Source organism: Polychytrium aggregatum (assembly GCF_025602895.1).
Source record: "Polychytrium aggregatum strain JEL109 chromosome Unknown BJ171scaffold_15, whole genome shotgun sequence".
Classification (NCBI taxonomy): Eukaryota; Fungi; Chytridiomycota; class Chytridiomycetes; order Polychytriales; genus Polychytrium; species Polychytrium aggregatum.
The window spans coordinates 154,341-170,011 of NW_026516217.1; the positions used below are offsets into that span (position 1 = coordinate 154,341).

At 58.9% G+C, this 15,671-nt stretch overlaps 5 protein-coding genes across 5 annotated transcripts; 4 read left to right on the plus strand and 1 right to left on the minus strand.

Annotated features, from left to right (window-relative positions):
- The first annotated feature begins 752 nt into the window (after positions 1 to 752).
- On the plus strand, positions 753 to 1,862 carry BJ171DRAFT_70434 (ankyrin repeat-containing domain protein). Its single transcript, XM_053115827.1, has 2 exons — positions 753 to 1,268; positions 1,393 to 1,862. The coding sequence occupies exons 1-2, from the start codon at positions 837 to 839 to the stop codon at positions 1,654 to 1,656; spliced, it is 696 nt and encodes a 231-aa protein (XP_052967333.1). The 5' UTR covers positions 753 to 836; the 3' UTR covers positions 1,657 to 1,862.
- Positions 1,863 to 4,943, plus strand: BJ171DRAFT_70425 (uncharacterized protein). The gene has a single exon (XM_053115826.1). The coding sequence runs from the start codon at positions 2,068 to 2,070 to the stop codon at positions 4,726 to 4,728; it is 2,661 nt and encodes an 886-aa protein (XP_052967334.1). The 5' UTR covers positions 1,863 to 2,067; the 3' UTR covers positions 4,729 to 4,943.
- Positions 4,944 to 5,058: 115 nt separating this feature from the next.
- Positions 5,059 to 5,711, plus strand: BJ171DRAFT_580942 (uncharacterized protein; the record flags this gene model as incomplete). Its single annotated transcript, XM_053114070.1, has 3 exons — positions 5,059 to 5,126; positions 5,287 to 5,370; positions 5,567 to 5,711. 3 exons carry the CDS (start codon positions 5,059 to 5,061, stop codon positions 5,709 to 5,711), a joined length of 297 nt encoding a protein of 98 aa, XP_052967335.1.
- Positions 5,712 to 5,928: 217 nt separating this feature from the next.
- On the minus strand, positions 5,929 to 10,596 carry BJ171DRAFT_598389 (sulfate transporter family-domain-containing protein; the record flags this gene model as incomplete). The annotated part of the gene is made up of 8 exons (XM_053114839.1): positions 5,929 to 6,375; positions 6,587 to 6,700; positions 6,790 to 7,375; positions 7,538 to 8,187; positions 8,485 to 9,252; positions 9,542 to 9,717; positions 9,981 to 10,092; positions 10,309 to 10,596. The coding sequence occupies 8 exons, from the start codon at positions 10,594 to 10,596 to the stop codon at positions 6,025 to 6,027; spliced, it is 3,045 nt and encodes a 1,014-aa protein (XP_052967336.1). The 3' UTR covers positions 5,929 to 6,024.
- Positions 10,597 to 12,381: 1,785 nt separating this feature from the next.
- BJ171DRAFT_615830 (phosphoesterase family-domain-containing protein) lies at positions 12,382 to 15,565 on the plus strand (the record flags this gene model as incomplete). The annotated part of the gene is made up of 9 exons (XM_053115334.1): positions 12,382 to 12,538; positions 12,638 to 12,658; positions 12,753 to 12,835; positions 12,924 to 13,026; positions 13,197 to 13,694; positions 13,829 to 13,881; positions 13,989 to 14,683; positions 14,799 to 15,162; positions 15,371 to 15,565. 9 exons carry the CDS (start codon positions 12,382 to 12,384, stop codon positions 15,533 to 15,535), a joined length of 2,139 nt encoding a protein of 712 aa, XP_052967337.1. The 3' UTR covers positions 15,536 to 15,565.
- Positions 15,566 to 15,671: the final 106 nt, after the last annotated feature.

Genomic DNA, 15,671 nt, shown 5'->3' on the forward strand with positions numbered 1-15,671 from the left:
GTGATTGGGACGGCGTCGGTGGTGCTCGAATTGCTCAAAGTACCGAGCAAACCGCTGCCTCCGAGGGCTGGATGCATAGCCCTTGGTACATGCGATGCAGCACACCAGAGTGGTTGATGGCAAATGCAGCCGAGACAGACTTGTGTTTCATGTGATTGCGCTGACGGAGTGGGACGCCCTTCGGCGAGTATCCGTAAAGAGGAAAAATGGATCTCCTGATCCCTGTCTCGTCGACAAAAACGAATCGTCGTGGGTCGATGGAGCGGACCTGGTCCCTGAACTGTGCCACTCGCTCATCCAGTCGCTTGGACTTGTAGAGGTGTGTTGCCCTCTTGTGTGAGAGACCTGCTCGGTGGATGGCAGTGTGGCAGAGTGAGAGTGATACTTTCCTCTGGAGGATGGACTCGGGCTTGCATCGCAACACAGGACCAGTCTGGAACGGGTCCTGTTCAATCAGGGTGCGGATGACTGGACATGCCTGCTCGAAGAAAGTGGATCTGCGAGCTGGGACCCGGGATGGGCCATCCAGCTTGCATCCTCGGTGCCATCGATGGATGGTACCAAGGACACGCTGAATATGGAGGCAACCTTACGCAGGCTATGGATGAGGGCGTAGCATCGCAATGCGGCGGTGCGAAAGTCGGATGTGTGGCGAATGGTCATGGCCAGCGCGCGATAACATTGGGTAACAAAATATTCGATGAATGGTCAAAAACCCGGGTGTCCCGTTTTTTATTGGATCGCCTGTAATACAGGCTATATCACGATCTCATCCACACGATCTCATCCACACGATCTCATCTGCGCGATCTCATCTGCGCGGTCTCATCTGCGCAATGTCGTCGGCCCATCGCCACCACGACTGCTCCCAGGCCGGCTGCCATATTCCCAACCCTGTATACGCCCAGTCGCTCGACGAGCTCGAGTTTGAGCGCTCGTTGCCGGGGCTGGCCCAGTCGGGCGATTCGTCTCGGGTCCAGAAGCTGCTTGCCAAGGGTGCCGATCCGAACCAGCCGGATTCCTCGGGCTATACTGCTCTCGTAAGGATGCTCCAGCTGCCTCGGCCCTGTTGCGATCTGCACGATCGGGAGCACGTAGCATTGTGCACATCCTCGGATGCACCGCACCCTGCTCTCGTTAATCCCATCTTCTGCCCATGCTCTGGACAACAGCACTATGCCAGCCGACAGGGCAATGTGTCGCTCTGCCGCATGCTGCTCGATGCCGGTGCCGATCCGAACGCGGCGACGATGCAGCTCAAAACAACGGTGGGTCACTCGTCGATGGATGATGGATATTGGATATTGGATATTGGTCGCTGCTGCAACGAGCCCGGTCGGTTCAGATTGATCCAAACTGATCTACTCGTTCAACGCTCTCTGTGTCGCCCAGGCATTGCACCGCTCGGCTGCCCAGGGTCATCTCAGCGTCACCAAGCTGCTCCTAGCATCGGGCGCAAAGCCAGATGGCCAGGACGATCGAGGACAGACAGCTCTGCATGCCGCAGCCCAGAACGGCCATCTCGACGTCGTCCGGCTCATACTCAACACCTCGGCAGACCCAGCTGGGCTCAAAGCGACTCGAGACCGCAAGGGCCAGACTGCCTCGGACCTGACCGCCGTCGACGACATCCGGGCTCTCCTTTGCGCCAGCTGAAGAGGCAGCCGCTTCCGCTGGAGCTGCTTGGGACGGCCAGCACCCGTTTGCTGTTTGTGAATCGATAAGAGTGATCTTGCTCATTTGTTCGGACGTAATGGCAGCCTCCGGATCGAGTGCCGTTGGATTTGCGGACTGGGGCAGCCGACCGCCCGCCGTCGATGCTCCAAGCAGCATCCGAGGTTTGCCATCGGCGAGTGCGGTCCAAGGCCTCGGTCGTCAGACACCAAGGACACCAAGGACACCAAGGACATCGGGAATGCTGTGCTCGCGCTGGCCTGCTGCGACGTTTGGTGCTGATGTGGGGTCGTCCATGTCGGCGCCAGTCCTCCATCAAGCGCCTGGACTCTGCTCCCATCTGCCGCACCTTCCTCCAGCCTCGTCGCCCATCCTCCTCTATCCTATCGCACCATGGCCGCACCCTGCCTCCACTCCGGCCAAGGCTTCTCAAGCCTCCAGGTTGAGGCAAAGTTCACCATCCTCGTGCTCCTCGTCGATTTTGTCGGTCCTGTCGAATGGACCAAGCTGTGCTCGCTATCGCGGCGATGCCGACAATTGCTCTCCAGCCCATACCACTGGAAAGTCATCTTCCAGAGCTACTTCCAGCTTCCGCACCGGAGGCTTCCGCAGTCGTGTCGGCACTCTGTCGTCGTTGCTGGGGCAGACTCGTTCCTGCGCCGATGGAGAGAATCGCCGTATCTCATCGAAGGGTCGCTGTGGGAGTCGCTCTGCCAAACACCGGCTCTCCTGGCGAGGATGAGGGTGCTCTGCGAACAGCACCAGGTCCATCTACAAAGTCGCTGGAAGCATGCTCATCTCTTTGAAGGCGAATCGCCCTCCTTTCTGCACGACTGGATCGTCGAAGGCACCCTCCCGGACTCGATTGGGCTCCAGCAGCAGATTCAGTCCTTCCGGATCGATGACGACCACAGCTGCTCTGAATTGCCCGAGACGACCTGCTTCTGGACGACCGAGAGCCTCAGCATCCATTCCAAATCCCTCAGGCGGCTGCCGACGACATTTGCGCATCTCTGCAGCCAGCTCAAAGAGCTCGATATCCGATATGCCCTGGTGACCGAGCTACCTCGCCTCGGCCTTGAACCCGCTTGCAGCGGCACCATCCACGACCGATGCACCGGCCTCTCAGCACCAGGGACGGCCGAGAGCCTCGGTGGTGCTGCCTCCTGCCAGTATCCAAGCGGCAACTCCCATCCCAACTCAAGCGGGCCTCACGATGGCGACGGCCCAAGGCCATGTCGTTTGGAGAAGCTTTCGCTTCGTGAGTGCTGGCTGCTTTCCGCCGTGGATACGCTCGGGCAATGCAGTCTGCTCACGAACCTGCTGATTGAAGGATGTCCGTCAGTCTCTTCCATCGGTCCGCTCCGGCATCTCAAAGCACTTCGCGAGCTGGCCCTGAACAAATGCGAGCTGATAACCTCGCTGGAGCCGCTCCGCCACAACATCCGTCTCCAGACCCTCTTGGTCGGGAACCTCCCCAGGCTGACGACGCTCGAGCCGATATCTGGGCTGCCCGAGCTCTGCGCGCTGCATCTGCTCAAGTGCCCGATGATATCCTCGGTCGAGCCGCTGCGGCATCTGGACAATCTCGTCTCGCTCCACATCGTCGAATGCAGTCTAGTGGAGGCGCTGGAGCCGCTTGCAGGGTTCGCTCGGCTCGAGACGCTTTCCGTCTGCAGCTCCGCCGCGGTTACTTCCATCGAGGCCCTCCGGAATCTGATCCAGCTCGAGACGCTGCAGCTGGATGGGTGCAGACAAATCACCGACATCGAGCCCCTTGCCAACCTGGGGCATCTCCGGACGCTGGGACTCAGCGAATGCCTGCTGGTATCGGACCTCAAGCCTTTGGAGAGCCTGGGCACTCTCGAGAACCTGCATCTGAACTTTTGCGAATCCCTGGTATCGCTCGAGCCCTTGCGCGGCCTCTCCAACCTCGCGGTGCTGGCCCTGGAGGGATGCAAGTCGATTGTGTCCTTTGAGCCGCTGTCGGCGCTTGCGGGGCTGCAAGGGCTCTGGATGGACAATTGCCGGCAGTTGACCTCGATCGAGTTCCTCGAGCCCATGGAGGATCTGCGGCAACTGTCGCTCTTTGGATGCGAGCGGATCGAGTCGATCGCGACCCTCAGCAAGCTCGACCAACTCGACGAGCTCGATCTGACGGATTGCGCTCGGCTCTCGACACTGGCGCCGCTGGCGGCCTCGTACTCGCTCGTACGGCTCTGTCTGCACGGATGCAAGTCCATCGATACGCTGGGCCCGCTCTTGAACCTGGTGCAGCTGCAATCCCTCGACATCAGCGGCTGCGTGGAGCTCACGAGCCTCGAGCCCGTCTCGAAGCTGGGCCGGCTGCAGATGCTAAACATGGCCCACTGCAAGGGCATCGCCTGCATCGAGCCTCTATCTGCGCTCGAGCAACTAGAGGTGCTCGTGGCCGACCACTGCCCGCAGATATCGTCGATCGAGCCCCTGGCATTCTGCAACGAGCTGCAGTCGCTGTCGCTCCAAGGCTGTAGCCGAATCAGCTGCATCCAGCCTCTCAATTTCCTCCCAAACCTCCAAAGCCTGAACATTAGCGAGTGCCGGCGCATCACAGCCATCGACGAACTGTCGCTGCTGCCGGCGCTGGAAGAGCTCAACCTGACATCCTGCACCAAGCTCGAGTCGATCGAGCCAGTCGCAGCGTTGCCCGACCTCCGCAAGCTGTATATGGGAGGATGCACGCAGATCCCTTCGCTCGAGCCTCTCGCTCACCTCGACCGGCTGAATCGGATCGACATCGAGGGCTGCCCACAGCTACAGACATCCATGCTCCATCTGCAGACCATGTCGAGCCTCGAGTTTGTCGGGCTCTCTGGAGGATACTCGACGCTCGAGGCGATTGCGACGATACCGACGCTGCGGAAGATTGGGCTATGCAGCCGCCATCCGATTGTCGACCAGGAGGCCCAGCTCGACGCCCTGGCCAGCACCCGACGGCGTCTTGGTCTGGCTGGGGTCAGGATCGAGTGGCCCAACGAAGCAGGGCCTTGGCTATGCACCCTGTGCGATCTGTAGCCTGCCCAGGCATGTCGAACAATAGAAAGCGATGCTTGCCTGTCCATGAGAACCCGTTTCATCTCATGGTATTCCCATGGTATTCTGATGGTATTGCGATGGTATTGCGATGAGATGCCCATGAGATTCCCATGGTCTAAATCAAAGAAAGCAACCCGCAGAGACACAGACAGGATCGGCTGCGCATTCGTTGGCGTTTGTGCGCTTTTTCTGCCGGCTCTTCCTGCGGCTCTTCTTCGACCCCGACCTCGAACCTCGAACCTCGATCTCGAACCGCAATCGCCGACCCTCTCCGGACCAGAAGCGAGCGAGCGAGCGAGCGACAAAACAATGTCTGCCATGGAAAACACCATCATGGAGGTGCAAAAGCACTGTGGGCTACAGCTCAAGCTGTACAGGTAGGCCGGGACGCTGGGAACAAGATAGATGCCGAAGACCGAGGGCGATGAAGAGCGAGGGAAGGAGAGCTTGAGGCCTGCAAGCTGGAGAGTGGGATCGGAAGGGCTGATTTTCCATCTTCCATCTTGCATCGATTTGCACGAATCCACTCGAGCCCAGCCGGTGCATCGAGCAGAACCCCTCGGACTGGACAATCAAGTGCAGGGAGGGCAAGTCGGCCGTATCCAAATGTGCCGAGGAAAAGTACGGTTTCTTGACCTGAATCCTGGCTCTGTGCCGCCGCCGCCCATCGCTACTGTGCCTGTCAGCATCCCTACGTTACTTTGATTGATTGACTGATCGATCGCCAGCAACATGGCCCGGCCTGTGACTGCGCTGAGCTCTCCGTCCCCTTTCGCTCGCTTGTCGCTTACCCCGTCTGCCCCATTCTCGTTCATAGCGTCGGCCATCTGAAACGAACCAAGGAGCGCTGCTCAGCGCAAATCGAGGCCATGCAGCGATGCTCGATCGAACACGAAGGCAATGCCGATCAGATGTGCGCCGGTGCGCTGCGGGCACTGTACGATTGCACCAACGCGGCCTGAAGCAGCGAGGCAAGATGGGCAATCGTGAGGCAAGGTGCATCCGGGGGTATGCCGTATTTTTTTTCTTCTGTTTGTTTCCATTTTGTGCAATGGATGGATGCATATGGACGAAGCAAAAAGCAGGAAAGAAGAACAAGAAACGGGGGAGGGGTAAACGAATAGCAAATCATGATCATCATCATCGCCGTCAGAGGAATCGGGATCGCACGATGCAATCTCCTCCATATGTGAGGAAGGAAGGATGGATGGAAAGAAGGAAGGAGTCGCGGCTTCTCCGTTTTTCGTCCCCTCTGAGCCCTGTCGAGGACCGGCTTTAGTTAGGAGTGATGGTGACGGTATGGTTCAGCTCATCTGCCGTCCGGCCTTCTTGGTCGTTGGCCTCGGTCGGCACCGGGGCTGTCGCCGGAACTCGAGCCGATGGGGGCTCGAGGGGAACATGGGCCCGGCTGTATCTCAGGCGATCCTCCAGATCAACCTCGCGGTCGATGGCATCGATGCCCTCAGGGATGGTCTTGAAGATGTGCTCGGATCCCACCAAATTCAACAGCCCCGAGCGCCGGAAGAGGACCTGGTGGAAGTCTCGCAGGCCAGTAAAGTAGATCGAGAACTTGCGCCGCTTGAACGAGCGGGTGATAGTCTTGAGCGTATGCGTGGCGGCCGAGTCCTGTTGGGGTGAGATTACTGCCGTCAGTGCCAGGCCCCGATTTCACACGATCGGAAATGTGTCCTGATTTTGCAGGACACAGTAAACCAGCCAAGCTCGTCGCGGGGGAGGGGACCCGGATGCGCCTCCGTCAAAGTGCTTTCCGAGGAATCAGCCAGAGTGAGGCCGAGCGAAAGCTGCGTCGATCGAGGTGCAGGCGGGTCAGACTCACCATGTCCGAGCTACTCTTGAGGTCAATCAGAATGTAGTGAGGCTTGTGGGTGTGGCGGAGACTGCCCGATGGGCCGCCGTGACTGCTGGCGTACGTATGGATGCGGCCGACCAGCTTATATGACCCAACATGACCGAGTCACTGCTTCTGGCATTGGCGGTGTTGCTTCGGCCGAGATGTGCACTGCTGTTGGATGCGTAGACCTGGTGGTGGGAAGAAGAAGGACGGTGGCTGGAGCTTGGGCTGTTGATATTGTCGAGGTTGTTGACGGCATATGCGCTCCGCACGCTCTGGGCCGTGCTCGGGAGAGCCGCATTCCGGGTGCTCTCGGCTGATGGTCCAGGCTCGCTGTCGTTAACGGCGGTGCTGTCTCGTGGAGTGGAGCGATGGCTTTGGTCGGAGCCGGCAACGTTTTGGACACTAGGGTTGACGCTTTCGTCGCCAAGCAGATGCCGTCCATCGGTTTCGCTGAGCTCAGGTCCAGCAGGAACGTCGCGAGCATTTGTTTCGGCCTCGGATGTGCTCGTTTGAGGGTACTCTGGGGCTTTGTCGGTCTGGGGCCCCACGTCATGGCCATCCAGTGGCGGGGCCTCGTCCTGGTTGTCGCGATGGTCTTGATCGTGCTCAGCAGCAGTCTGCGGAGGATATTCCTGTCCATCGGGGCCAGGCTGCAGCGTGTTTTCGAGCGCATGATGAGCTTGGTGGCTCTCACAGACGGCACAGGGAATGGGCGAGCCATGGTGGTGGTCAATGCCGTGGTGGTGGTCAATGCCATGGTGGTGGTCAATGCTGTGATGGTGGTCAATGCCGTGTGGCTGGCAGTCGCGACAGTCAGCAGAATGGGGCTGGCAGTCCTTGCAGCCGTGAGGATCAGCGCCGTGGGGTTGGTAGGGCTGCCCGTCAAAGCTGTGTGGGTGATGGCCATGGCAATCACAAGTGTGGTGTGGGTACGGAGAGTGGTGATGATAGTAGTGGTGGCGGTAGCGACTGTCGTTGCCGTGGTAGTAGTTGTAGTGGCTGCCATTGTTGTGGAGGTAGTGGATACCTTCCTGGTCGGATCTTGAGGGGTTGGGATGCATATAACTATCGTCGTGGATGTGATCGTTCATGTTGGCGATGGTGTTGTAGATGGTGTCGGCATTGACGTCGTCCAAGTCATCATCGATATCGGAAGAGTCGTCGAAATCGAGCTCGGGATCACTGTCGGTGAGCTCCGAGTCCTCCTCGTGGTTAGGAGCGCTGAAGTGGGGGTCGGCATCGCGAGCATGTTTGATGGCTAATCTCCGCTCCGCGTGGATGAGCAGATCGATCTTGCGCTGGAGAGTACCGCAGTTGTAGAACATCAAGGGAGCCTCGATCTTCATGATCAAGACATTCTCAAAGAGCTCAGCCTCAGGGTGCTCCTTGATGTCGACAAAGTAACCGCCGGCATCGGCAGCATGACCACTCGGTACCCAGCCCAGGACAGACATGTCAACGATAGTGGTGTGCTTGATGATGATGAGGGCAGCAAGCAGCAGGCACAGGACGATACCGTCGCTGATGTCGGTGGTCAGTGTCAGGGCAAAGGTAATCAGGAAGAGAGCAACCTCGATCCAGCCCTGTGATTGAGCGAAACCAAGGAGCGGAGAAGGAATAGATCAGATCGCCATGAAGCAGCAGCCAAGGTTCAGCAACCAATAAATCGCGGGATCGATGCGGCCAACCAAGACAACGCCAGCTGAGTATGCAAGCACAGAAACCCGACCGCTCCAATAAACAAACGCCCGACTGCAGCGGCGACAAGCGGATGCACGCAGCTGTGGAGCGAGCGTCTAGAGGCTGCTTCCTCCGGATCACGGTGAGTCGGAGCCCATGAAGACCGCACGGCCTCACCGTCCAAATCACACGCCACATACCCGAACACGAAGAACGAAGAATATCTCGTCCCACTCGATGAGATTGTAGGCCGCGACAAAGACGATCGAAGCCAGAGTGCTCTTGGGCAAGAACTTGAGCACAGGCACCAGGGTCAGGAAGGCAATCAGGACCAAGATGGCGGCGAAGAGACCAGCGAGCGTGGTGCGCCCGCCAGCCACCGCCAGGATCCTGGATCTGGGCAAGGAGCCAAAGGTAACATAGCAGCCCATGAATGAGCCCACGAGATTGGCCGCACCGAGGGCAAACAGCTCGCGGTTGCCCGAGGGCGAGTACTCGTTTTTGAGACCAAACTTCTTGGTCACGGTTTGGGACTCGACGAACCCAACGATGGTCAAGATAATGGTTGGATTGATCAGCCGTTGGACCATGGGGAAGTTGAGCGGAGGCATTGTGGGAGGCGATACTTGGTTGTTGAACTGGCCGAGAACACGGATTCCCAGCGAGCTGAAGTTGGCCGCGGCAGAGACCGAGATCATGATGATCACGAGGACGAGAATCTGGGGGAGCAGTCGCAAATATATGCTCTTGTGGCCGTACTTTTTCTTTGCGATCTGCAGGAGGAGCAGGAAGACGATGCTGACGATGCTGCAGGCCAGGGTCTTGAAGTTGGTCGTGGACAGGTGGTTGCACACCTCAACCAGCTTTTGGATGGTCGAGAGGCTGCCGGCCGGGAAATCGTTGACGCCAAGCAGCTCAGGAAGCTGCTCGACCATGATCAAAGATGCTACACCCGTGACGAACCCGGTCTGCAAACGAAGGTAGGCGGCCAGCACAGGCGTGAGTTTATCACGCAAGCATAGAGATCGAACAGGGGCGGGCAATAACAGATCAAGCACGGTGCATGGTGTGGAGAGTAATCAGGAATCGCAAGTGCAGAGAGAGTTGACCATGTGGATAGGTCCGACCAGCAAAGTAAATCGCTGGCGACCGGCGGGCTCTTGGTGCCGACAGATACCCGAGCCACATCCATCCACGACGGGGTAAGGAATGCCTGCGTGACAGACTCGACAGAGATGAGGAGTGGGTTTGACTTACAAGCAGATATCCAGAGAGAATGTTGTCGATGAAACCAGCCTGTAGGGCAGCCAAGATGAGCAGGAAGATTCCGACCAGGAAGGCCAGACTGGACGAGAGTTGATCAGTGGTGTAGCCATTCTGGGACTCGGTCAGAACAGTGACGCCGACCAGGACACTGGAAAGAGCCTCGGGACCTATGGGATCGGAAATGGATCAGCCATCCAGAACGTGCGCCAGTCAAAGTCATGGCAGGCGCATTGCCCCTGCAGTACCAAATCAGGACGGAGCCAGCCGTCTCTCGGGGCAGGGTGCATGATCTCGATCAGAGGGCAAGCAGCTGCCGCAGATGATTGGGTGGAGACGGCAGCTTTGGTCGCTGATTCGTCTCATGGATGGAACAGGCGCGCTTCCACCGGAGACCTTCGATCGGATCCCGGCTTCGTTTCGAAACACTCACCAACAGAGAGCTGCTTGGACTGGCCAAAGATGGCATATATGATGACCGGAAAGACGGACGACAGGAGTGCGCGGATGGGCTGGACCTCAGCAAGCGAGCTGTAGGCAATCGACTGGTGCGCCGAACGCAAGTGGTTTGGGTGAAGGGATCAGTGATAGAACCACGGCAATGCCCAAGAACCCGAATCGGTCGCGGATACCGTTCGGGACGATCGGATCGACAAATGCCTCTCGGGAACCGCAGGCAAAATCAATCGCTGCATTCTAGAGTGATATCTGCGGACACGATCGCCACCGATCCAGCACCTGTCGGACACATCCAGGCATACCTGCGGAATCAAAACAAAGGCCACGGTCAGGGCGGCGACCATGTCTTCGCCAAAGAGCTTGAGATTGTAGGATCCGATCTGCGGGATAATTGGAAAGGTACTGGCGAGCCAGCCTTTGACATGTTCCCAGGTCAGGCTTTCGCGGAGGGCCTTGAGCTTGAGCTCGAGGAGGTCTCTCCGGAAGTGGTCCTTGAAAGAGTCATGAACAGAGACGAGGGCCTGGCGTCCGCCGACCTGTCGAATGGCGCTGAGGCGGTTGGTGCGCCTGCGAAGGGCTGGGCCGACCATGGCGGGTATGTTCTATGGGATCGAAGGCGCTGGGGTGAGCGGCGACCAAGGTTTGGGTTGGAGATTCTCTCGATGGAAACCACGGGCGGGGAAGACAACCGCTCGTTCCCGTGGTGCGGGCAGCTGCGAGCATTTGTACTGGCGGGGATTCCAAACGCGGCACGGTGCGGTCGCACAGGGCGACGAGCGCCACAGAATGGGGCGAGCGCGACGGCAGTTGGTGTATGCGCAGCACAAGCGGCCATCGCACAGAGCCAGTGGAGGGCAGCAGGCCGCTGTTCTGTGCCCGCCTCATGTTGGGCTGTTGGCAGTGCCGCTCGCGCCTTGGCTCTGGGCGAAATAACGGCACCACGCGGGGCATCAGAGCGGGACAATCCGCCGGATGGGGCGCACAGGTGCTCTACATCTGGCAGAATAATGGTCAGCGGCGACGGTCAGCAGAGCAGATGGATCGAGGCCGCATCTCCTCCTGGCAGGCGAGCGCTGCAGCGGCTTGCGGGATCAAGACGGCTGGAAGTGCCTGGGCGGGCGAGCGCGGCAGCAACGTCCCGGCCAGGCAAGATGGCCAGATCGGAGAGCGGACTGCCCGGGATGGGCTGGTGGCTGGCCGGACGTGGGTTGGACGGGGGCGAAAGGGCAGAGGGGCCTCTCTGCCAAGAGGATCGACGGCAGTCGCCATCGACGCTGATCGGTTGCCGGCAACAGAGACGGCCACCGGCAGCCGCGAAGCCTGGCTTGGTTGACCAGACGCACGGTATGCCGAATTCCTGCACCCACATGTCGCCGATAGGGTGCCCTCCAAGGCCCAAATCGCAGTCGCCTGGTCGAGGAACATCCGCCGTTGCCACGACGGGCAGCCTTGGCCAGCCGAGGAGCAGCGCCATTCCAGAATGCTTTCTCTGCAGCGCCAATCGGAAGTGCGTGCGGGCTGTCGATCCGGGATCGTGCTCGGCGCTTTGGCCTTGGTCTTGGTCTGGAGGTGCATGCGCTTGGCCCTCTCTCAAGCACGCAGCAATCCCAGCACGACGGAGAAGATGCGTGCTGCCACGGGGTGCGCCACGCAGCCGTGGGCCTGGATCAGTTGGTGGCGCAACGTGGGAACAGAGCCGGGCTGGTGAATGCCATCGGCAGCAACAGCAACACCATCGGTAGCAACAGCAACACCATCGGCAACAGCATCGGCAACCGTGCCCGGCTGCATTCAATCGCCGCGCATGCTTGAGGCAGTCTCCGGCTCTGGGTGTGCCTTCTTCCTTCAGAGTTCCCCCACACACACCAACACCACCCTTCCGAGGCCTGCCTTGACTTTGCATCCAACCATTCATCCAAGCCTCACCGAGCACAGATTGGCCTTGCCGATCTGCGACCAAGCAGCACAGACGAAAGCACGTCCGCTCGCAGGATTGCACGCAGCTGCACTGCTGCATTCCCGCAACAGCACCAAGCTTCCGTCGGGATCAGCCCCATCCAGAGAACATGTACTGCCGAGTACAATCCGTTCGAGCTGGCGGACCCCGTGCGTGGGGGCTTGTGGGTTCTCCCAGCGCCACCCGCTTTTCCCTTTCGCCGCGTGTGCCATCGCCCGCCTCGTGCACTCGGTAGTCCCGAACCACTTTCTCGCTGCGCGCGTGCAGAATCCAGCCTCCATCCACCCGGAACTTCACGTGGAAGTGACTGCAAGGTTGGGTGGGTCCACCTCCGTCGCGGATATATAAATGCTGTCGATGCCCGGGTACTTTTCTCTTCCACTTCACCACCGGCCGCTGAGCCCTCTCCATCGACACGATGCGCTTTGCTCTGACCGTCCTGGCTCTGTGCCTGGCCCTCTCGACCGCGAGCGGCAGCCAGGTCAACCTGACTTACTTTGAAATGTCCCCCCTCAGCGGTGTGCTGCCTGGCCAGTCCATCCAGCTGTCATGGACTTTCAACGGCCTGGCCATCGGTGGGAAACCTGCTGGAGCTCCATGAAATTGCGATGCCGCATGCACATGCATATGCACATGTACAGCGTACTCACACCAGATTTACTATCGCTTTCCAGATGGCAGCAACGATTGGATCGGTAAGTTGCTGCACCAGGCACCTCGAGCTGCAGGGTATTCGAGAGGCTCCCTCATTCGCTCATTTGCTCATCGATTCGTGCTGGCTTCACCTAGGCCTCTACGGCATCAACGACATTCCCAGCGCTACCTCGCCTTCGTGGACCTGGGACTGGACTGGCACCAAGAGCGGCACCAAGGTACGTCGGCATCTCCGCGACCCCATCATCGGCCGCCGCATTTCGCACTGCCACCGTCTCTCTAACAACCTGCCATGGCGCAATCCAGACTCTGACTGTTCCGACCAAGTGTACTCCTGGCACCTACGTTGTCTACTACTTTGGCGACAGCGGCCGCACAAATATCCTGGCCATGTCATCGTACTTCCGCGGTATGTTGAGCGTTTCGTTCGCGCGCATGATTCATATTTATGATCCTGGACTGTTGCATGGTGTATCACTTGCAGGAGTGCTTCCTCGGGTGAATTGGCACGACTGCCAGCATGGCCGTCTGACACATACCGGCTCTGTGATCTGCCACGAAACGCCTGGGCTCCGCCAGTGCTCTCGGATGCCAACCACAAGGTCACCATCGGCAGCCAGTCCAACCAGAACATCGTCGTCAACTGGCAGGTCCCCCAGGGCACCTCTGGCGCTGTCAACCTGTTCACTGTGGGCGGCTCCTCGCCTCTCAACTCCAACGTTGTCTGCCCCATCAGCGGCACTGCCACCTCCGGCAGCTGTACCATCCAGATCCCGGCCTCCAACGCCGCCCTCTATGAATTCCGTCTGTTCTCCAACCAAAAGAACGGCCACATGGCCACCAGCACCCCTGTTTCGCCCAGCGGCGACGGCGGGTCCGACAACCTGTCGTTCACCACTACCGGCGTCTCGGGCTCAGCCATCACCTTCAGCTGGAGCAACCTTGCGGCCGAATCGGATGCTTGGATCGGCATCTATCCCTATTACATCCCTGGCACCACTACGGATCACTCGCCGCTGCTCATTTGGGTGTTCACCGGCGGAGCCAGTTCTGGCTCCTATACTCTGTCGCTTCCTGGTAAGTTACCACCAAACACACTCCGTAGGCGTTTCTCGGGTCGGCTCTACAATTGCAAACGAACGCAACCTGGCACTCCCAGAGCACTGTGCTCGTCAACGATTGCATTAACGCTTCGCTGCGATTGATGCTAGGTGCTCCTGGCTACTACAAGGCCATCTACTACAAATCGGGTGGAAACGGCGGTGTAAGTTGGCCATGGTCGCTTGCTCCCGGCTACAGTACCCATGAGACACCACCAGCACAGCTGTTGCAGGCCCGGCACTGATAGCATGCATTCTGTCTCCACCACAGGTTAATGCCTACTCGTACCCCATCGCGACGACTGGTCTGATCCGAGTCAGCCCCATGTCTGTCCAGTGCGGCCTGAGCGCCGGCACCACCAACTCCAACATCAAGAACATCATCACCATCGTGATGGAAAATCATTCCTTCGACTCGTACTTTGGCAACTACTGTCAAGCCCCGACCTTCTCCAATCCCACGTGTGAATACGGTCCTCAGTGCTGTGAGAAGCCCCCCCTGTCGGTCTTTGGCGTCCAGCCCACGGTCCTCAACGACGCCGCCAACACTGCCTTTGACCCGAACCATGAACATGCCTGCATGCTCACCAAGATCGACAGCGGCCGGATGGACGGCTACGTCAATGGCACCTCCTGCTCCGACAACCGCAACTTTGCTGTTGCCGACGTCAACACCGTCGCCGTCTACCACCAGTATGCTGGCAAGTACGCCATGGCTGACAACTACTTCCATCCTGCTGCCGGCGCCAGTGCCCAGAACGACATGTACTTGGCCCGCGGCACCCATGTCTTTTACGACAACAGCGAGTCGCCTGCCTGTACGCACGGCACCCAATGCGTGCTGGTTGGCCAGAAGGGCTACTGGAGACACGAGCCCACCATCGGCCACCTTCTGAACAGCTGCGGCGTTAGCTGGGCCTTCTATGCCGAGGCTTACGACTCCTCGTCCATTGGTTGCTATCCCTGGTAAGACGAGGGGACGGTGACTGGTGTACAGGACTTACTGTTTCGCTGTCAAACTTGCATTCTGCCGGGCCAATGGCTCTCGGAAGCATTGCTAATCTGCCGCAACAATGCACAGGAAATACGACGCAAGCGACAATCCGTTCTCCTACTACTATGGCATCGGCGACTCGCCCAACATGCAGGACTTTACCAAGTTCCAGGCTGCCCTGACCTCTGGCTCGCTGCCTTCGGTCAGCTACATCAAGCCTCTGGGCACCCGCTGCGAACACCCCTCACTCTCCAAGATCACGGACGGCACCGCCTTTGTCAAGTCTATTGTTGACTCGGTTTTGGCATCTCCCTATGCCAACCAGACGCTGATCCTGATCCTGCCGGACGAGAGCGGTGGTTTCTACGACCACGTCCCTCCTCCGCCCACCTGGGACGGCTACGACTCGCACCCCAACGGCGCTCGCACCTGGTTCATCGCCGCTGGCAACGTAAGTGGAACAGCATCATACGAGCCGTTGAGGTGGTCGCCTGAGTGCAATGTGTGGGAGCGGGAGTCGATTTGAGAACAGGGACCGATTCCTGTGGTGCTCATTGTCCGAAGATCAGTTGCGAGGATACTTGGACTTGCCTCGGTCATCTGGCCACCCTTGTTCTGTCCATGCTCACACAAACCGTTCCCGCTCAATGATGCCACAGTTGGTCAAGTCCAACTACATCTCGCACGTCCAGATGGAGCACACATCTATCATCAAGTTCATCGAGCATAACTGGCTTGGCGTCACCGGCCAGCTGGGAACCCGCGACCTGGTCGTCAACAACATCGACTCGGTCCTGAGCCCGCTTGCCGGATACATTCCGTAAACCCAGCTCTTCTTTGCTATTGCTGACTGGTGCTACAACTCGCCCTCGGGACAGAGTGCGAATGAGTGAATCACTTTGTCGCCTTCAGAATACATGCACGGGCTTCGGGACTGTATCCCGACGGCCTCTGATTGAT